The sequence below is a fragment of the Sinocyclocheilus grahami genome, unplaced genomic scaffold (genome assembly GCF_001515645.1).
Source record: "Sinocyclocheilus grahami isolate Dianchi unplaced genomic scaffold, SAMN03320097.WGS_v1.1 scaffold682.1, whole genome shotgun sequence".
Classification (NCBI taxonomy): Eukaryota; Metazoa; Chordata; class Actinopteri; order Cypriniformes; family Cyprinidae; genus Sinocyclocheilus; species Sinocyclocheilus grahami.
In genome coordinates, this window is record NW_015505861.1 from 748,612 (window position 1) to 769,053 (window position 20,442).

At 38.2% G+C, this 20,442-nt stretch overlaps 2 protein-coding genes across 2 annotated transcripts in view; both read left to right on the top strand.

Moving 5' to 3' along the window:
- Positions 1-10,351, top strand: part of LOC107559381 (3-ketodihydrosphingosine reductase) — a 13,638-nt gene extending 3,287 nt beyond the window's left edge. Inside the window, exons 2-10 of the mRNA XM_016243178.1 lie at positions 757-846; positions 1,427-1,483; positions 1,640-1,705; positions 1,851-1,946; positions 3,628-3,819; positions 3,908-3,991; positions 5,163-5,246; positions 7,763-7,864; positions 8,749-10,351. Coding sequence (XP_016098664.1) covers positions 757-846; positions 1,427-1,483; positions 1,640-1,705; positions 1,851-1,946; positions 3,628-3,819; positions 3,908-3,991; positions 5,163-5,246; positions 7,763-7,864; positions 8,749-8,868 — 891 coding nt within the window. The 3' untranslated portion in view covers positions 8,869-10,351. The remainder of the gene's footprint in view (positions 1-756; positions 847-1,426; positions 1,484-1,639; positions 1,706-1,850; positions 1,947-3,627; positions 3,820-3,907; positions 3,992-5,162; positions 5,247-7,762; positions 7,865-8,748) is intronic.
- Positions 10,352-15,435: 5,084 nt separating this feature from the next.
- The window catches only part of LOC107559382 (apoptosis regulator Bcl-2-like), a 43,909-nt gene continuing 38,902 nt past the window's right edge, over positions 15,436-20,442 (top strand). The window contains exon 1 of the mRNA XM_016243179.1: positions 15,436-16,440. Within this exon, the coding sequence (XP_016098665.1) occupies positions 15,934-16,440 (507 nt within the window). The 5' untranslated portion in view covers positions 15,436-15,933. The remainder of the gene's footprint in view (positions 16,441-20,442) is intronic.

Genomic DNA, 20,442 nt, shown 5'->3' on the forward strand with positions numbered 1-20,442 from the left:
CATTTAAAATTAGAGGCAACCACTGGATTTTTATCACGATCCAAACAAAGATGCTGCATGCATGCAACATGTGCAGTTTTTAATCTAAATTAGATTGTATAATTTCGAAATTTGAAGCAAAAACAGAATGTGTTGACTTCAGTTTTGTGAAACTATACATACAAAAATATCTGCATGAAACCGAAACAGCAGAGACGAGCTGAACGAGACGCAGATGCACTCTCTGCCAGCAGGTGGCGCTTAAAGCGTTTCCTGGTTTCCGCTGTAAACAAAGCAGCGCTGCACTTATGAAATTTAATATGCGTTATACAGAGGCAAGAGGAAAAGAGAAAATAAAAGACAGTAAGTTCCCCTCAGACATACATTCATATAAACTCCTACACCTAAATGAATCGCGATTTGTTTAGCATCTCAACCGATTGAATCGTCACATATTTAAATCGATTTTCAACCGGCTAGCGGTTAATTGTTACACCTCTATTTGATTTTGATACAACCACTTGATTGGCTCTATGACTCTCTCTCCTCTCCACCTGTAGCTGGTGTGTGGTGAGCGCACTGGCGCCGTTGTCCTGTGGCTGCCGTCGCATCATCCAAGTGGATGCTGCACACTGGTGGTGGTTGAGGAGAGACCCCCCCCCCCACATGATTGTAAAGCGCTTTGGGTGTACAACAATACACAAAGCGCTATACTCCAGTCTTCAGCGTCACATGATCTTTGTAATACATCTGTTGTGAACGCCTGTCCTTCATCAGGTGACCGGAGGCAGCAGTGGGATTGGGAAGTGCATTGCCATGGAATGCTACAAACATGGTGCCTTCATCACTCTGGTGGCACGAGACGAGGTCAGTCATACGCACGTCACTGGAGATCATCTGTCAGTCACTATACACTAGAGTTCAAAAGTTTGAGGTCAAAAATATTTTATGCTCAACAAGGCTACACAGTAAAAACAGTAATATTGTGAATTAATCATTCGATTTAAAATAATTGTATCTATTGTATTAATTACTATTTAAAAGAATTGTAATATATTTTCTAATGTAATTTATTCCTGGGATCAAAGCTGAATTTTCAGCATCATTACTCCAGTCTTCAGCGTCACATGATCCTTCAGAAATCATTCTAATATAAGTTGGTACTCAAGAAAGATTTATTATTTGTGCAGTTGTACTGCTTAATATTTTTGTGGAAGATGTGATATTTTTTCAGGATTTTTTGATGAAAAGAAAGCATTTATCTTGTTTTGGAACATTATAAATGTCACTTTTGATCAATTTAATGCATCCTTGCTCATTAAAAGTATAAACTTATTTTAGGAAAAAAAGAGTACTGACTCCAAACTTTTGAACAATGGTTTACATAATAATTATTGCTGTCACTGGATGTTATTAAATATTTGTTAACGTACTTGTTTCTATACAGCACAAACTGGTTCAAGCCAAGAAAGAAGTGGAAAAATGTGCCATAAATGATAAGCAGGTATGTATTTCTTTGAGATATATATATATATATATATATATATATATGTGTGTGTGTTCATACATCTTTAAAAGTTTTTTTTTTGTGTGTTTTTGTAATGTTGTACTGAAAAGTCTTCGTCATTCCACGTCTGATTATTGTTATGATCACCTCTAGGTGGTGCTTTGCATTTCTGTTGATGTGTCGAAAGACTACAACCAGGTGGAGAGTGTCATAAAACAAGTATGTTTATTCTGTAATACCATTTTATAAGAATCCTATGTCAGCATTTATTCTGGTCATTGTTTTGAAACATTAACTGTTATTAATGTTTTCTTCAAATGGTTTGTGATGAGGTTGCTGACTGTGTGTTGTGTTTGCTACACAGGCTCAAGAGAAGCTGGGTCCTGTGGACATGCTGGTGAATTGTGCCGGGATGTCCATATCTGGGAAGTTTGAGGAAGTGGAAGTGGACCGCTTCAAGGTACGAACAGCATATCATAGACACATATCATGGAGGTGGGCAGTTTTGAATTATGCTAGTAAGCAACCACCTTGCAACACCCTCTGGGCCTCAAGAACCACTGTCCTGCAGAGTTTACCCCCTAAATTAACCCTAATCAAACCCAATTAAACAAGCTAATCAAGTGTTTTGTCCAAACCTGCTCCATATCCCGTGTATAGTGCACTGTATCGGGTGTCGGCCATTTAGTGTCTGAAATCTGAGTGAACAACTTAATTCCCTGCAATTGTTAGCTTGTTTATACCCACAATGCACTCTGATTTCTGAAGCACTATTTCCAAAATTCCTCCGCTGATAAGACTGACGAGCTGGAAGAGAGAATGGAAACAAGCAATGCACACATTTGAACATTTATGTCATACTGGTTCGAGTTTTAACATTTTTTTATGAATCAGTACTGGATTAAAACACATTAACATATAGAAAGACAATATTATATAGATTAATTAATTGAAATTATATGCCCAAATTAAAATGTTGATTTTTTTAGGCATTAACTCAGCATGTGTTTTACTAAATCATTTACGAGGTGGCATTATTGTTAACTAACAACACTGTAAGGAAGAAATGATCATTTGGTGGATAGTTTAAAAGTATTTGTTAATCACCTGTATGTAACATTAATTTTAATGTGTTCATAACGGTCGCCTTGAGGCGCAATGCATCCATGTCATCTTTTATCTGAGAGCAAAACGCTGCTTGGGGGAGGCATTCAAAATAATAAATACATAAAATGATGTACGCTAATATTTGTTTATGTTTGTTGGCAGCATTTAATTATTCATTGAATGATTATGAACACAAATTAAGAATTAGAAAAAAAAAAGATGGTGAGTTTGATCAAGATTGGAGCTAAACTCTGCAGGAAAGTGAGAACCACTGCCCTAGAAATGACTCGAATTACAAGGGCTGGGTTTTGACACAAATTTCACAATTCAATTCGATTCTGATTCACAAGCTTTCGATTCGATTACCAATTCGATTAGATTCGATATCGATTATTATGGATATATATCAGGTACAGTACATGCCAAATTTTCTCAAGGGAAAAAAAATCTCTCAACTAATGCTGTAAAATATACATGAGTCAGTTGGTACTACATTACTATAATATTGAAGGTTAAAATTGACTGATTTGTTAAAATTACACTTAACGAAGTTTTTTTTAAATAATTGTTACAATTACATAATAATATTTCTACTTCAGTTAACTGGTATTAATGTGGAGGAGACGATCAGTTCACGTGCGCCTCGCGCTGCCGCGTCTGTTGATCGATGCGCGATCTGTCACTCCACATTAAACAGCGCCAAAAACAGCATTTATTGTTTAAATACTGCATTACAATGGACAGAATTTGAAATCTGAGACGGTTTCATATTAAAAGTACCAACGCACAATGCTTATTGTGATATATTGGATGGGAAGTGCCCTTCAATGTTCCGTCCATTAACTTAAAACAGGCCAGAATAATCGATTCTTGGGATTTAAGAATCAATATCGTTCCGTAAAAATGAGAGTCGATTAATAACGGAATATCTATTTTTTTTTTACCCAGCCCTACTAATTACCCTAACAGTTTCTCTAGCATTATTATGGTGAGACTTCTGTTCCTGTGGTGAATCGTGTGCTCTCTTTTAACAGAAACTGATGGAGGTGAACTATCTGGGCAGCGTGTACCCCACCCGGGCAGTGGTCACCACTATGAAGGAAAGGCGGATGGGCCGCATCATGTTTGTGTCGTCACAGGCAGGGCAGATCGGCCTCTTTGGCTACACGGCCTACTCACCGTCCAAATTTGCCCTGCGTGGTCTGGCTGAGGCCTTGCAGATGGAGGTGTGTGTATGCGTTATGCTCGCTCAGAATCTACCACATGGCAGTACGTTGAAACTTTGATTTTAATTTAGTCTCTGATCTTTCTTAGATGAAGCCCTATAATATCTATGTAACTGTGGCGTATCCTCCAGACACCGACACTCCAGGTTTTGCAGAAGAGAATAAGACTAAGGTGAGATAATAATGTTTTATTCCTTAATAGAATTAGCCTCTGAATATTAAATACCTGAAATATGGAACATTCATATTAATAGAATAATTAATAGTGAAGGATTTCTAATAATGCAGGTCTGTGCTCTGTTAAATAGTTGGATCTTTCTTTTTGAATTAAAAAAAATATATGGAGTGCTAATATTGGGTGGCTTTTTGTCCCTGCAAAAAGCAATGCTGGGTAAAACATTTTGCTAACACTTAATTCTCAATTATAGCTTATTAGCATGCATATTACTAGCATATTGGCTGTTTATTTGTATTATGAAGCACATATTAATGTCTTATTCGTCATGAGCATATTTTAGATCCCTTAATCCTACATCATACCTAAACTTAACAACTACCTTACTAACTATTAATAAGCAGCAAATTTGTAGTTTATTAAGACAAAAGTCATAGTTGATAGCTAATAGTGAGAATTGGGCAGATGGAGGTGTGTGTATGCGTTATGCTCGCTCAGAATCTACCACATGGCAGTCCGTTGAAACTTTGATTTTAATTTAGTCTCTGATCTTTCTTAGATGAAGCCCTATAATATCTATGTAACTGTGGCGTATCCTCCAGACACCGACACTCCAGGTTTTGCAGAAGAGAATAAGACTAAGGTGAGATAATAATGTTTTATTCCTTAATAGAATTAGCCTCTGAATATTAAATACCTGAAATATGGAACATTCATATTAATAGAATAATTAATAGTGAAGGATTTCTAATAATGCAGGTCTGTGCTCTGTTAAATAGTTGGATCTTTCTTTTTGAATTAAAAAAAATATATGGAGTGCTAATATTGGGTGGCTTTTTGTCCCTGCAAAAAGCAATGCTGGGTAAAACATTTTGCTAACACTTAATTCTCAATTATAGCTTATTAGCATGCATATTACTAGCATATTGGCTGTTTATTTGTATTATGAAGCACATATTAATGTCTTATTCGTCATGAGCATATTTTAGATCCCTTAATCCTACATCATACCTAAACTTAACAACTACCTTACTAACTATTAATAAGCAGCAAATTTGTAGTTTATTAAGACAAAAGTCATAGTTGATAGCTAATAGTGAGAATTGGTGACCAAAATGTTTTGTCCTGCTTGTGTGTTTTATTCTGGATTTGACTCTCTCTTTGGCAGCCTCTGGAGACCAGGTTAATTTCAGAAACGTCTGGAGTCTGTCAGCCTGAGCAAGTAGCAAAAGTTGTGGTGAAGGATGCAGTGGTAAGTAGGAATTGGTCAAGATAGTCTGCATGATATACAACTTCTGTTGATTTAATTGAATTATTTAATTTGATACATTCATATTAATAGAATATTTAATAGTGAAGGATTTCTAATAATGCAGGTCTGTGCTCTGTTAAATAGTTGGATCTTTCTTTTTGAATTAAAAAAAATATATGGAGTGCTAATATTGGGTGGCTTTTTGTCCCTGCAAAAAGCAATGCTGGGTAAAACATTTTGCTAACACTTAATTCTCAATTTTAGCTTATTAGCATGCATATTACTAGCATATTGGCTGTTTATTTGTATTATGAAGCACATATTAATGTCTTATTCGTCATGAGCATATTTTAGATCCCTTAATCCTACATCATACCTAAACTTAACAACTACCTTACTAACTATTAATAAGCAGCAAATTTGTAGTTTATTAAGACAAAAGTCATAGTTGATAGCTAATAGTGAGAATTGGTGACCAAAATGTTTTGTCCTGCTTGTGTGTTTTATTCTGGATTTGACTCTCTCTTTGGCAGCCTCTGGAGACCAGGTTAATTTCAGAAACGTCTGGAGTCTGTCAGCCTGAGCAAGTAGCAAAAGTTGTGGTGAAGGATGCAGTGGTAAGTAGGAATTGGTCAAGATAGTCTGCATGATATACAACTTCTGTTGATTTAATTGAATTATTTAATTTGATATTTTTTTTAATTCAGTGTTTGCTATTAAGTAGGGCTGGGTTTTGACACAAATTTCATGATTCGATTCTCATTCACAAGCTTTCGATTCGATTATTTTGGATATATATCAGGTACAGTACATGCCAAATTTTCTCAAGGAAAAGAAATCTCTCAACTAATGCTGTAAAATATACACGAGAGTCAGTTGGTACTACATTACTATAATATTGAAGGTTAAAATTAATGAAGTTTTTTAGAGATGCACCGATCGATCGGCCAGGGATCGGTGATCGGCCGGTCAGTCTCACTTCTTTCCGATTTCGAGCCGATCCGTTTTGTTACCAGCGGCACAGGCAATAACGTCAGCCGCACATTCTCACTCTCTTCTCTCCGACGACCTCTTCTCTCACCTCACACACACGTCTCATTCGCTCTGGTTAAATAGTGCTTGTATTGCGCATTATTTTAGTAATTTCCGCAGGTTTCGCGCTCATACCAAAAGCACGCGCACCAGAACTGATCTATATTAGTGGAGCGCACAAGCCGCACTCAGTCTCAAACAGCTTGTGAGCCACAAATACCAAAATGAGTGGCTAACTGCGGTAAAACTGTCAAATACATTCAAAATTATGTAAAAATGACCGTCTTGGCGAGTATCCAGTTAAACACAGTCAGTTTTGGAACGTTAAATAGTTGAGAAAGAGAACACATTGTGTAACAGTATATTGGGTCCGTGGATAAACTCTTAAAGGGACCGCAGTCCAATATTTCTGCTGCTGTCTGTCACATTAATCAAAGAACAAAAGACAAAGAAAATCACTTTCTGCTCTTGACTGAATACATTTTATAAGCATTAATCTGTATTTAATTTTTACAATGAAGACTACAGAAATTAAAGTAATCAAATGTAAAATAACACTGGATGTGTTATTTTACATTTGATTAATTTAATTTCTGTAGTATTTCTTAGCTGAATATTTACTTAATTTACCTGAAACACTTAGTTTCATAGCTCTCTTTATTCTATTGCATTTATTTGTGCTGTTGTTTGCAATTTTTTTTATTTGTTCTTATTTTATTACTGACTTTTTACTTGTGTTTTTTTATGAAAATAAAACTTTGCGTTGAAGAAAAGTAGATTTTCGATATCGGCAGATCACACTAACAAAAAATTCGGAATCGGCCAAGAAAATTGCAATCGGTGCATCTCTAAAGTTTTTACAATAATAAAGTTACAGTTACATAATAATATTTCTACTTCACTTCGTTTAAAAAAAATATATAAACATTTAAATGGTGGCAGTCATAAAAACCTGATGAATTTATTTAAACAAATTAAACATTGAAGAACAGTAAAAATTATAATGAATATATTATGTGGTGCATATATTAAGCAAAATACCCCTCTCTACAGTTTATATTTATATCTGAATAATGAGTTTATGGTCACCGAATATGTTTTTTTCTGAGGTACAATAAATGTGAAGTTATGTTGCACGGCTGAAACACTGATTGAGCGATTACATGAGACCGATACAGATTGTACAATAATGTTGTACTCTTTCTTTTAACTTACCTTCGGATGTTTAGTCATGTTTATTTTGTGCTGAAACTGGTATTAATGTGGAGGAGACGATCAGTTCACGTGCGCCTCGTGCTGCCGCATCTACAGCGATCTGTCACTCCACATTAAACAGCGCCAAAAACGGCATTTATTGTTTGAATACTAGTTTTACCCAGCCCTACTATTAAGTCATATCATTTCATATGTATGATTTCACATAATATAAAATATAATTCTATAATAACTATTGTTTGTCTTAAATACCTTCTGTTCCCTCACAGCAGGGAAATTTCACCAGCTCATTTGGACCCGATGGCTACATGCTGTCAGCGCTGACCTGTGGGATGTCACCTGTTACCTCCATCACTGAGGGGCTGCAGCAGGTATGGCCCAAAAGAGTCTGACTGTGGTGCAACAGTGTCATCATATCTGACTCACTGACAATAGCCTAGGAGATGGAAATAGATGACTCCTCCCTTTTCGCTTAATTATTTCTGCATCATGTGCCTTTCATCATCCTGCTTGGCCTTTGTATATTAGTAACATCATGTTTGCATTTGACTTTCGTAGGGCTATTTGAGTCAATCACGGTCTTAGATATTCCCTTTGAAGATTTTAATGAGCCTCTTGACTGACTCCAAACTCTCAAATCTGAGGAACAAACCTGTGAGATCAGCCAGATGGCATTTTTTTTACTCCTTATTTATGAATTCCTTTGAAGAATAGAAGATATAGTCACAGCAGATTTTAAAGTAAAACAGAATCAGATGTTATCAGCATGTGAAGAAGGAATCTGTGTGTGCAGAACTCTACAAATCATCAGATTGTTTATGAAATATTTTGGTTAATTTGATTACACGTTTTCCCTACCAGTGTAGTACCATTTTTAAATCCATCCTGTGACGTTCAGCATATTTTCCCCAAGAATATTTGATAGAATATATAGGGATAGAGATAGATAGATAGATAGATAGATAGATAGATAGATAGATAGATAGATGGAATATACAGGTAGAGATAGATAGATAGAATATACAGGGATGGATAGATAGATAGATAGTTGGAATATACAGGTATAGATAGATGGATAGAATATACAGGGATGGATGGATAGATAGATAGATAGATAGATAGTTGGAATATACAGGTATAGATGGATGGATGGATAGATAGATAGTTGGAATATACAGGTATAGATGGATGGATGGATAGATAGGTTGATTTTCTGTGATGTGTTAAAATGGTCTCATTATCTCACTCTGTCCAGATTGTGACGATGGGGTTGTTCCGCACCATTGCTCTCTTCTACCTGGGCAGCTTTGACAGCATCGTCCGCCGCTGCATGATCCAGAGAGAACAGTCCAAAGCAGCAGACAAGAGGGAGTAGCACCAGCATTCCCACCACATCCATCTCCATCAGCACCACTACATTCACACACACACACACACACACACCTCACAGCACGCACTGCACCGCCCCGGCCCGGCAGACGTGTTCAAATGGGTAGAAGAGGTCCACCCTGACAAAACACTGTTTATGCTTTTTTTTTTTTCAGTAGACCTGTAATAATAGGTGTCCATCTATCTTTCATGATGTGTTTTTCAGGACTCCGATCATTCCAGTGCATGCTGCATCAATATTTCAAGCTCTTTAAAAAAAACCAGAAAAACAAACAACTTTATTTGCATTTAAATTATTTACTCGTTGGCTCTCACTGCCTCTAGTACATTCTTTTGTTTCAGAAGGTTTGTGGTCATTCTCAAAACCACACGCTATCCGAGTTCTTGTTCTTGCCTGTTGGCGTAATGTTATTTCAACACTAGAATTAATTTCAGTCAACTTTTATTTAGATTGAGATGTTACCATATGCTGTATAGGTAAAAAAAAATTCTTCACATACTTCACTTCCCTATGTTACAATGAGGTGAAGAACTGTCCTATGTTCTTCTGACTGGTCTGTGATGTTCATAATCAAGCACTGTATCTTCCTGCTTTTAGATTTCATAGTTTTAAGGTACGGATACAGGACATCTGTGTTTTCGGATGAAACAGCCTGAGTCTGCCACTCTGCCTTATCGTCTTTGCTCTGTGTGGGGGTTTCTGAAGGAAATGTTTACCTTATAAATGTGCGTGCGAGTGTTTATGTATATTTGTCTGCTTGTACGCATGCGTTTAGGTGACCTCAGGGGCTTCTAAGAGTTCACTGAACTGAAGGATAGGTCAGGATAAGCCATTGCGGTGGTAATGACTCGCTGGTTCGAGTCAGCGCACCTCTCTGCCAACAGGTGGAGCTGGAGATCCAAACGGATCAGGTGTAACCAGAGCAAAAGCCTAAGTAGCTCTTACTAAAAGCTGATCTAGAATCAGTCAGATTAATCATAGTCGGATGGTTTGATGTCCACAACACAAGAACTCTGTAGTATTGGTGAATAAATGTGAGTACATTGAGTGTTCATGCAGGCATTTCAAGTACTGTAGATGTTGTGAAGCTTGATCAGATTTGTACACCAAAACAAGCAATATGGCTTCAACAAGTGAAGTGAATTTCCTCGTGCTCTGCTCTGTCATAATGCAAAATGGATGGTTCCAGCATATAAACTGTGTTTTCTGATTTAGGCCTTCCAAACTTGCCCCTTGTCTTTGTTGCAAGTCGTACCTTACTGCTAGAGAGAAAATTACACTTACTCATGCTGTTGTAATATTTGCCTTCCTCACTGTCACAAGCAAACGGGGAGCATGTGATGTGATCACACCCTGCATTTATAGGAGCGGATGTTTATGAGGTGTTTTGAATGCCCGAATGCACAGAAAAGAGTCTATTTAAAGGAACACTCCACTATTTTTGAAAATGGGCTAATTTTCCAACTCCCCTAGATTTAAACAGTTTAGTTTTACCGTTTTCGAATCCATTCAGCCGATCTCCGGGTCTGGCGGTAGTACTTTTAGCTGTAGCTTAGCATAGATCACTGAATCCGATTAGACCGTTAGCATCTCGCTCAAAAATGACCAAAGCGTTTCTATATTTTTCCTATTTAAAACTTGACTCTTCTGAAGTTACATTTTAAAACTTGACTCTTCTGTAGTTACATCGTGTACCAAGACCGACGGAAAATGAAAAGTTGTGATTTTCTAGGCCGATATGGCTAGGAACTATACTCTCATTCCGGCGTAATAATCAAGGAGCTTTGCTGCCGTACCATGTGTGCAGCAGGCGCAATGATATTATATTATATAGTTCCTAGCCATATCGGCATAGAAAATCGCAACTTTTCATTTTCCGTCAGTCTTAGAACACGATTTAACTACAGAGTCAAGTTTTAAATAGGAAAAATATAGAAACTCTTTGGTCATTTTTGAGCGAGATGCTAACAGTCTAATCAGATTCAATGATCTATGCTAAGCTACAGCTAAAAGTGCTACCGCTAGACCCGGAGATCGGCTGAATGGATTCGAAAACGGTAAAACTCAACTGTTTAACTCTAGGGGAGTTGGAAAATTAGCCTCTTTTAAAAAATAGTGGGGTGTTCCTTTAAAGTGATAGTTCACCCAAAAATGAACATTCTGTCGTTATTTCCTCCCCCTCATGTTCTTCCAAACCTGTAGGACTTTCAGTCTTCCGTAGAACACAAAATGAGAAGTTTAGTGGAATGTTCATGCAGCTCCTTTCCGTACAGTGAAGAGAGGGCTGCAAAGCTGCAAAAAGGACGGTAAAAGTGGTCTGTATGAGATGCAATATTTTTTAATTCTTCTGAAGAAGCCTGATTGATTTGTTTGAGAAACCGAGACATTGAAATCCCTTGAATTAAAGATCTTGAAGATACTGTACATGAGATTTGAGAGTTATAGGTACAGTTTTCTGTGAGCATTGAGATAAATTTATAGTGTGCATGAGTCTTATGAACTACATTTATGGTGTAGTACTCTTTTTGGTTGCACAGAAAAAAGAAAGTCCTATGGTTTTGGAACGACATGAGTGTGAGTAAATAATGACAGAATATTCATTTTTGGTTGAAGTAACACTTTTACTCAATACAGCTTTTTTAATGCTGCTCTGTTTTCCCTAGAACATACCTGCAAACTCGTCACCTTTCTCTTTTGTCTTACTAATAAAGTAGTGATTATAAACACATAGGCGTCCCTAACCGCTGTATTTCTGCTTTCCCATAACGTATATAATCATTTATTAGCCTGTAACGTGAGGTTTATCATTTTCATTTTTGTCAGAACTTAAATAATTTGGACTGTAAAATGTTTAAACCATAGTTTTACGGTCATTTTAGAATTTAGGTTACTGTAAACAACGTGTAGTTCTATTCTAATATGGGAATTTTCCAATATGACTTCAACTGCTCATTCCAGTACATTTTTAGAAGAAAAATCCCCCTTTCCATTCTTTTGTCTGAATTTTTCAGGTATTCTAGAAACCATTGACCAATGCAGTCAGGCTCTACAGTCATGGAGGCCAATCCCAAGCCTTAAGAGATCCAAACACAGACCACTATAAAAGCTAGAAGGGTTGATACCTCCACATCCAGCTATGGCATAGATTGTGTATGGTTTACGTATATTTGTTTCAGTATGGAAAAAGACATTGTTTTTGCTTGTTTGTACATTATTTGCTATGGATATTTTTTACAAAAAGACCCAAAATATGAAAATGAGAATGCATGAGTCAAAACGACGATGTTCTCATTTGATATCGGCTCGAGGCACGTCGTCCAGCACATAGTAGCTATAAGTTAGGTTCTGATATATGTGTTGGACTTCCGAATCGGTCGTGCCCTCTTCCGGAACACATGGACGTAGTCATTGTTTTAGTCGTACAGTAGAGAAATTGTTTTGAACTCCTTAAAGCTATGCAAATCAAACCTGTGCTCACACTTCATTCAAACACACAAGCGGACACTTGCATTTTTTTTACAGTCTTCTGCTGTAGTTAACACTTTTATTGACTGAAGTTGAGATATTTCTGAGAATAAGATATATAGTTTGAGTAACTTTTAAAAGAAAGACCAAGACCAACTTGGATGCGTTCTGCTTCTGTTTTATAAGTTTCTTTTTTTCCCGTATTCATTTGTTGCCAAACTTGCATAAATTTCACCTTGTGTGCCATGGGAGGTTACTGACCACTCATCCTGTTAGGATGTTATTTAACATGTGTTTTAAATAACGAAATGGCCAGTTTAACCCCATAAAGAAAGAATCCCATGTTTGCTAGAATACATAAAATCATTATTTAAAGTCATATATATATACAAAGCTCATCGTTCTGAAAAGCGAGGTGTGCTGTGATTGGCCAGCTATCCAGTGCATTGTGATTGGCCGAATACCTCAAGCGTGTGACGGAAATGTTACGCCCCTACCATACTGTGATGCCGTGTCCCGGAGCGATGAGACAAAAACATTAAAACTCATTATAAACTAGGCATTTGTTGCATCCAGTGGGGACATAATTACGGATTATAATGACTTATACTGTCTTTTTACACGTTGCGTTGCATCACGCCGCGTAAACATAAAACCATGTCTGCATTTGTGATCGGAGAAATGACAAACAACAAGCCCTACTCTACACTGCCCAAAACTCGTGTTTGAATCGAAAAATAAAAACTTAAAAATAATAAAAACTTACTTACAGTCTGTGAGTCAGAACAGCCGGCATTGTAGTCTGCTCTCCCAGGATCAGGAAACAGTCCTCCATAAAATGTGCTGCACACATCTGAATATTTGGGTTGAACTGTTCTGGAACAGTGTTGTAAATACAACTTAACCACTGATTTCTAGTCGTGTCCTCTTTTGAAAAAGACCAAACAAAGTAGTTTCGCTTTCACAACGAAACACACAGTGCCTTCACGACATGGCGGCGGCAACAACAATACTACAGCGAGAATAAAAGTTACGCCTTCTTTCCTTGCGTGAATATTTGGGCGGCGTTATGCAAATCTTCCCAGATAGTGATGTAGGTATGTGGGGGCGTGTTAGAATGAGCCGTTTTAGGTAGGCGTGGTTAACTCTTAACTTTTATGAAGACTATCTCTTTGGATTTGAGACTTCAGTCTTTGCAACTTTACAGATCTTCTTTATGCACCAAGAGCTTGTAACACTCCAAAGAGAAAGGAAAAATTGAAATCGCATCATATGACCCCTTTAAAAATAACATCCTGGACTGTTCTGTAATACCAAATGTTGGGAGAATGATCAGAATGATCATCCACTTCATGATCTTTTTCCATCAGCCAGAGGTGAAAAAACTGGTCGGCTTCTTATATAGGAAGCAAAGTAATTTGACATTATTCAAAGCACGGACAAAACGTTCTGCTAGTTCTGCTATTCCTTTTGGTATTAGATTGTTTAATGAATATAATGTGAATGTTTAGTGTCCTTTTTTGCGATTGCACTTTTTTTTTTTTATCAGTTTTTATTTTTATTGTAGTGTGTAAATGGATGTATATGTGTGCATATGTATATTTTTAATTATTAATTGGTATAGTATTATTGAATATGTTTTGAATATCTGCTTTTATATTTCTTGGATTTTTTTTTCCTCTTGCAAATTTTATCTTTCAATGTACTTTCTGCAATAATTCAATCTCAGTATTGCTATGCAGAAAATTAAATAAACTTCAATGAGAGAAAATTTACCATAAATTTCAGTGATTGTTTGCCATGTCCCCGTTGCTTGAGCACTCATCCCGCATGAACTCTGATGATCTACATGCATTTCTGATGATCATGTTCTTCAGCATGATTTGAAAATGATCCAAAGAGCATCTGACCGCCTGTACAAAGCTGTTCACATGACCACTCTCACAAATCATGTAGAATCTCACGCTCAGTGTCTGATTATGCGAGGATAAATGTGACTGTAAAAAATGTATGATTAAATAAATTTTTATATTGCATTATTTTTATATAATACCAACGATATTATTTAAATGAAAAAAAAAAACTATGATTAAAAGTAAGTATGCATCAAAGACGATCACGATTTAAAAAATGAAAGAAAAAAAATTGCTAAAACATTGAATTACTCAGGTCTCAGGAGTAGGGATGTAACGATTAACCGCGAGCCGGTTGAAAATCGATTCAAGTATGTGACGATTCAAATCGGTTGAGATGCTAAACAAATCGCAATTAATTTAGGTGTAGGAGTTTATATGAATGTATGTCTGAGGGGAACTTACTGTCTTTTATTTTCTCTTTTCCTCTTGCCTCTGTATAACGCATATTAAATTTCATAAGTGCAGCGCTGCTTTGTTTACAGCGGAAACCAGGAAACGCTTTAAGCGCCACCTGCTGGCAGAGAGTGCATCTGCGTCTCGTTCAGCTCGTCTCTGCTGTTTCGGTTTCATGCAGATATTTTTATGTAAGTCAACACATTCTGTTTTTGCTACAAATTTCGAAATGATACAATCTAATTTAGATTAAAAATTGCTCATGTTGCATGCATGCAGCATCTTTGTTTGGATCGTGATTAAAATGCTCTAATTTTAAATGGAAAGAGCACAGACAAAGCCTTAGTTTGATTATATGAAGAGATTTATTTTATGTGTGTTACTTATTTATTTTATTTGGAGCTTGTTTTAAAATTTCAATGTAGTTTTGTTATTTAGCAGACGCTTTTATCCAAAGCGACTTACAAATGAGGACAATAGAAGCAATCAAAACCAACAAAAGAGCAATAACGCATAAGCAAGTGCTATATTAGTATAGTGTTATATTTCAATTTCACTAAGAAATGTGCAGCATTCTGTCCAAGCAATAATAAAAGGACACATTTAATTTATAATTTGTCTTAAATCTCATTTTGTAAAATCGAATCGAATCGTGAGTTGAGTGAATCGTTACATCTCTACTCAGGAGGATAAATGTGCGCGTTATTAACATGATTTGCAATTGACTGCAGGAGGAGCACATGAGTGTGAATGAGTGAAGGGGAAGGCGGTCTGGCTGCATATCTGAGTGACTGCGCAGAGCAGACGCCTCTAAACACTACTTCTACAGAGACAGAGCTGATTTCGACAGTGTGCCGTCCTCACACCAGCCGCTCCGCGAGAGAAGAATCTCACAAGTGCGCGGCCGGCCTCTTCCGTCTCCAGCAGCTCGGGACTCTTTTACGCGGATAAACGATGGCTTACCGCGCGCGATTCCCACTCAAATCACCAGAGACTGTCTCGCCCGTGCTTACAGGGCGTGTTTGTTTAATCTGATACGGAGGAAGATGCTTAAATCCTCTCCTGCATGCCTGGAATTTTCTGCTGGGAACAGAAAGTGGGCGTTTCTCCCCACACCGAAGCGCCGGGGGATTCCTGCGAGTGCCGCAACTTGCAGTTTCAAGTGAGGCAACATGCAGTAAGTTCAGATGCGCAGTTATCTAAGGGTTAATAAAATCAGCATTGATATGATGAAGATGCGCCTGGATTTATAAGATAAGGTTAGTGAGCGATATATATGCGGGTCGAGATGGCACAGGAGAATGTGTATGATAACCGCAGCATAGTGGTGAAGTACATCCAGCATAAGCTCTGGAAGAGGGGATACGTGTGGGACGTGGACGGACACGAGGACAGCGTCTCGAATGGACTGATGATGGAGAGGCGGGAGGACCGCGGCATCTCTCCCAGCTCCCGTCACGACCCGTGCAGGGCTCTTCAGAGGGTGCTGCGGGAGGCCGGGGATGAACTGGAGCGGCTTTATCAGTCGGACTTTGCGGAGATGTCCAAACAGCTGCATCTCACGTCCATCACGGCGCACCAGCGCTTCACCGCGGTCATAGACGAGCTGTTCAGGGACGGCGTGAACTGGGGCAGAATCATCGCTTTTTTCGAGTTTGGAGGGACTGTTTGTGTCGAGTGCGTGAGTAAGGAGATGACGGCGCATGTGGATAACATTGCGGGCTGGATGACAGAGTATCTGAACGGGCCGCTGCACGGCTGGATCCAGGAGAACGGCGGATGGGTATGTAATTAACTCAATATATAGCTCACGTCCGAAGACGCAGGGTCGCCTCTATTCCCTGCGTCATGCGTTCGAAGCGTTGCGCGCTCTCCGATTGGCCGGTAGCGCTGTTCGTTAAAACGCACCGGCCAATGAGCGGCGGCGGTTTGTCACACCCCTCTCACGCCTCCGCGGTGAAGCCGTCAATGACAGCTGCAGTCTGCAGAGCTGAAGGTGTGGTTCTCCTGTGCAGAACTTTCAGGAGCTGCTGTTGATTCATGCAAACAGGAGGATGTTTAGTCTTGTACAACGACCAGATATATGAGGTCTGATACTTACTCACCAAATCATGTGCTTAAATTGCTCCGGGCTATTCCTGTCCTGAGTGCAGTGGCTCAGCTCGTGATTAGACACGTGTGAGACTGTTCAAACAGAAATGAACGCCATAATATTTTTTTTCTGCCTTGGTCGGTGTACGTGGAATAGCAGAATTCTAAATTTTGCAGTGCTGTGTATTTTGGTGGTTCGGAAGGGTTGGTTGGCATGCTTTTCCTTTTTTGTTGAGCATCTCTGGTGAAACTGACTGTAACATAACCCTAGAAAATGCAAAGGTTAAAGGGATCATATGATGCGATTTCATTTTTTCCTTTCTCTTTGAAATGTTACAAGCTCTTGGTGCATAAAGAAGATCTGTAAAGTTGCAAAGACTGAAGTCTCAAATCCAAAGAGATATTCTTTGTAAAAGTTAAGAGTTAACCACGCCTACCTAAAACTGCTCGTTCTAACACGCCCCCACATGTCTACATCACTATGTGGGAAGATTTGCATAACGCCGCCCAAATGTTCACGCAAAGAAAGAAGGCGTAACTTTTATTCTCGCTGTAGTATTGTTGCCGCCATGTCGTTAAGATGCTGTGTTTTGTTGTGAAAGCGAAACTACTTTGTTTGGTCTTCCAAAAGAGGATGATATCGCTTCGTCATGCCTGGAGCTGATCCGTGCTGGTCGCTGAGGGAATACATCAACTTCGCGCTGTGGATCACCGGATCGGCTTTCACCGTGGACGAAGCGGAGTCCAGCCCGGGGTCGTCACATGTGGTTGCCGCAAGCCTCCTTCATCGAATCCGCCGGCCATTCTCAAGCCCGCCGCCGCTGCTCACTCTAGGCCGCCATGTGTGACCCTGTGTTTCATTGTAAAAGCGAAACTACTTAGTTTGGCCTTCCAAAAATGGACATGACTAGAAATCAGTGGTTAAGTTGTATTTACAACACTGTTCCAGAACAGTTCAATCCAAATATTCAGATGTGTGCAACACATTTTATGGAGGACTGTTTCCTGATCCTGGGAGAGTAGACTACAATGCCGGCTGTTCTGACTCACACATTGTAAGTAAGTTTTTTATATTTAAAGAGTTTTTATATTTTTCATATTTAAAGCGAGTTTTTTGGGCAGTGTAGAGTAGCGCTTGTTGTTTGTCATTTCTCCGATCACAAATGCAGACATGGTTTTATGTTTACGCGGCGCGATGCAACGCGTAAAAAGACAGTATAAGTCATTATAATCAGTAATTATGTCCCCACTGGATGCAACGAGTGCCTCGTTTATAATGGGTTTTCATGTTTTTGAATCATCTCTCCGGCCGTGATTTCAGCACTTGAGGTATTCGGCCAATCACAGCACACCTTGCTTTTTCAGACCGATGAGCTTTAGTAGCTAGCTATTGAAATGACTTAGATTTAAGTGATCGGACACATCGTTTTCTATATGAACGATGATTTACTCACTCGACCAGTGGATCCCATTTCTGCCTAAATATCATTTAGCTTTTGACATTTCTCAGTGACTAGAGATGCTTATAAGTGACAGTAAATGTCCCGTGTCAGTGTCTGTCCCATGTCAGAGGTGTATATGAAACGTCATGACCTCTAAACAATGTGCTGATAATGTTCTTTTTAGCAAGATCATATGACCCCTTTAAATTATTGGGTAAAAATTCAGTCTTACACAATATTTTCTCAATTTTGTTAGGTCATGACTTGTGCGATCATGCTAACCACCTCCAACACAGTATGTTTGGGTATGCAACAAAATAGAAGATACAAGATATTTTTTTATATTAATATTATTCATTTTTTATATGATTTATTCATAATTAACCTTTTTAGTAATATTTTAAAATGAAGACTTTGCAAGGAAGTTATTAGCAAGAAGGAGGAAGAGAAGGATAACATGACTTGAAGCTACTGTAGAGAACTGAATTTAGTCTTTTCTAGCTATGTTAGGTAAGATTTGAATGCGGAGTCAAACACGGGGAGATTTTCTGGGTTGTTTGATCCCAATAGGTTAAACGTGGCTCCTTTCAGGATATGCGCCACTATAAAACACATTCATAAAACCATTCCAACAGTAATAGTGATGCAACACTTTTCATAAAAATGGACAATATGAATGATTTACAACTCCGTTCTGATGTTCAGAATATCATAGAACCATTCAGTGGCATATAATAGGTATACTATGCACAGTATGCTGATTTTCTCCATATGACTTATTACATTTAGTAAAAAGTGTGGTATACCACCAAGATCACTGCTTCCCACAATGCAATGTGCTTGATTTGACCTTTCATTTTCAGAGTGATGAATGAACCAATAGCAGAGTGTGGGAGTCTTTGGGAATTGTTTTAGAAAACAATTCCATTTAGTGAAGAAATTACACACTTCACCTATATTGTTGATAATTCTGCATTCAATTAGAATAAAAGTGCAAAAAAATCAAATCAAACATGCTACTAATGAGTTGATGTATCTGTTTGTAAGAATACTGAGTAGTAATCTAGCATGCCATTCCGTTTCAGACTTTCCAGTATAAGGAGGAGCTCAAGAGACATGTTGCTTTTTTTTTTGAATGGCATTTCAGAATATGACCTTTCAATAATGAACTCGCTTGAACTGTAAGGTGACAAACATAAATGAGCGGGAACTTGTGGTTTGGTGCAGGACCTCATCCAGAACTTCCCCTCATTCATTCACTCCAGTTCCATTCTGTCTCTACATCTCTCTTCTACTACTGCAGACTGCAACATTATTATAGTTAGTTAGTGAGTTAGAACAAAGACTTAATGTGGAAGTGCATAATTCAAAGCACTGTGTCCTGAGGGTATTCATCAATAATTCATAGGCTGTATTTCATCTTTAAGGAAGAAAAGTTGAATATTCCCCTAGAGTCCTGACCTTTTGAAATTGGAAACTACTTACACATATCAAAGAATTACACCCTCGCTGACCTGAACGTCAGCAAAGAGTCTTTCTATTTACGCATTTCTTTCCATTCATGGCTCTGAAGTAGGCCAGCATGCTTCAGAGCAATGTAACATACGCCTGAATCATTCTGACAACTGCTTGCATTATCCAACAGTGGAAATACTGCAAATGAGAGAAACCCTGCTACTGTAGCTAGCTATTGAAATGACTTCGATTTAAGTGATCGGACACATCGTTTTCTATATGAACGATGATTTACTCACTCGACCAGTGGATCCCATTTCTGCCTAAATATCATTCAGCTTTTGACATTTCTCAGTGACTAGAGATGCTTATAAGTGACAGTAAATGTCCCGTGTCAGTGTCTGTCCCATGTCAGAGGTGTATATGAAACGTCATGTCCTCTAAACAATGGGCTGTTACAGTAGATTAAGTGTTTCATTCACTGCCATGCAAACATGAGTACAAAGGGAATGCAAGCATAGTGTGTTTTGCTATTTTGCTATGCACAAAAGTTCATGCAGAAGATAATTGACCTATAGACCTTATGCATCAGAGAAACGTGCACAGCCATCTTTAGAATTCTGTCTTTGAACTTCAGTTTTTTTGCGGTAGTTGACGAGTGATTAGCTGGTAAAGTGGATTTACTTTTTGTAGAGTTAACAAGAGTTATCATGTGCATTGGAATGTTCGAAGCGGATGTCATAACAAATGTCAGTAGACCAGGAAGATTTGAAAACAAACAGTTCATTCATAAATCC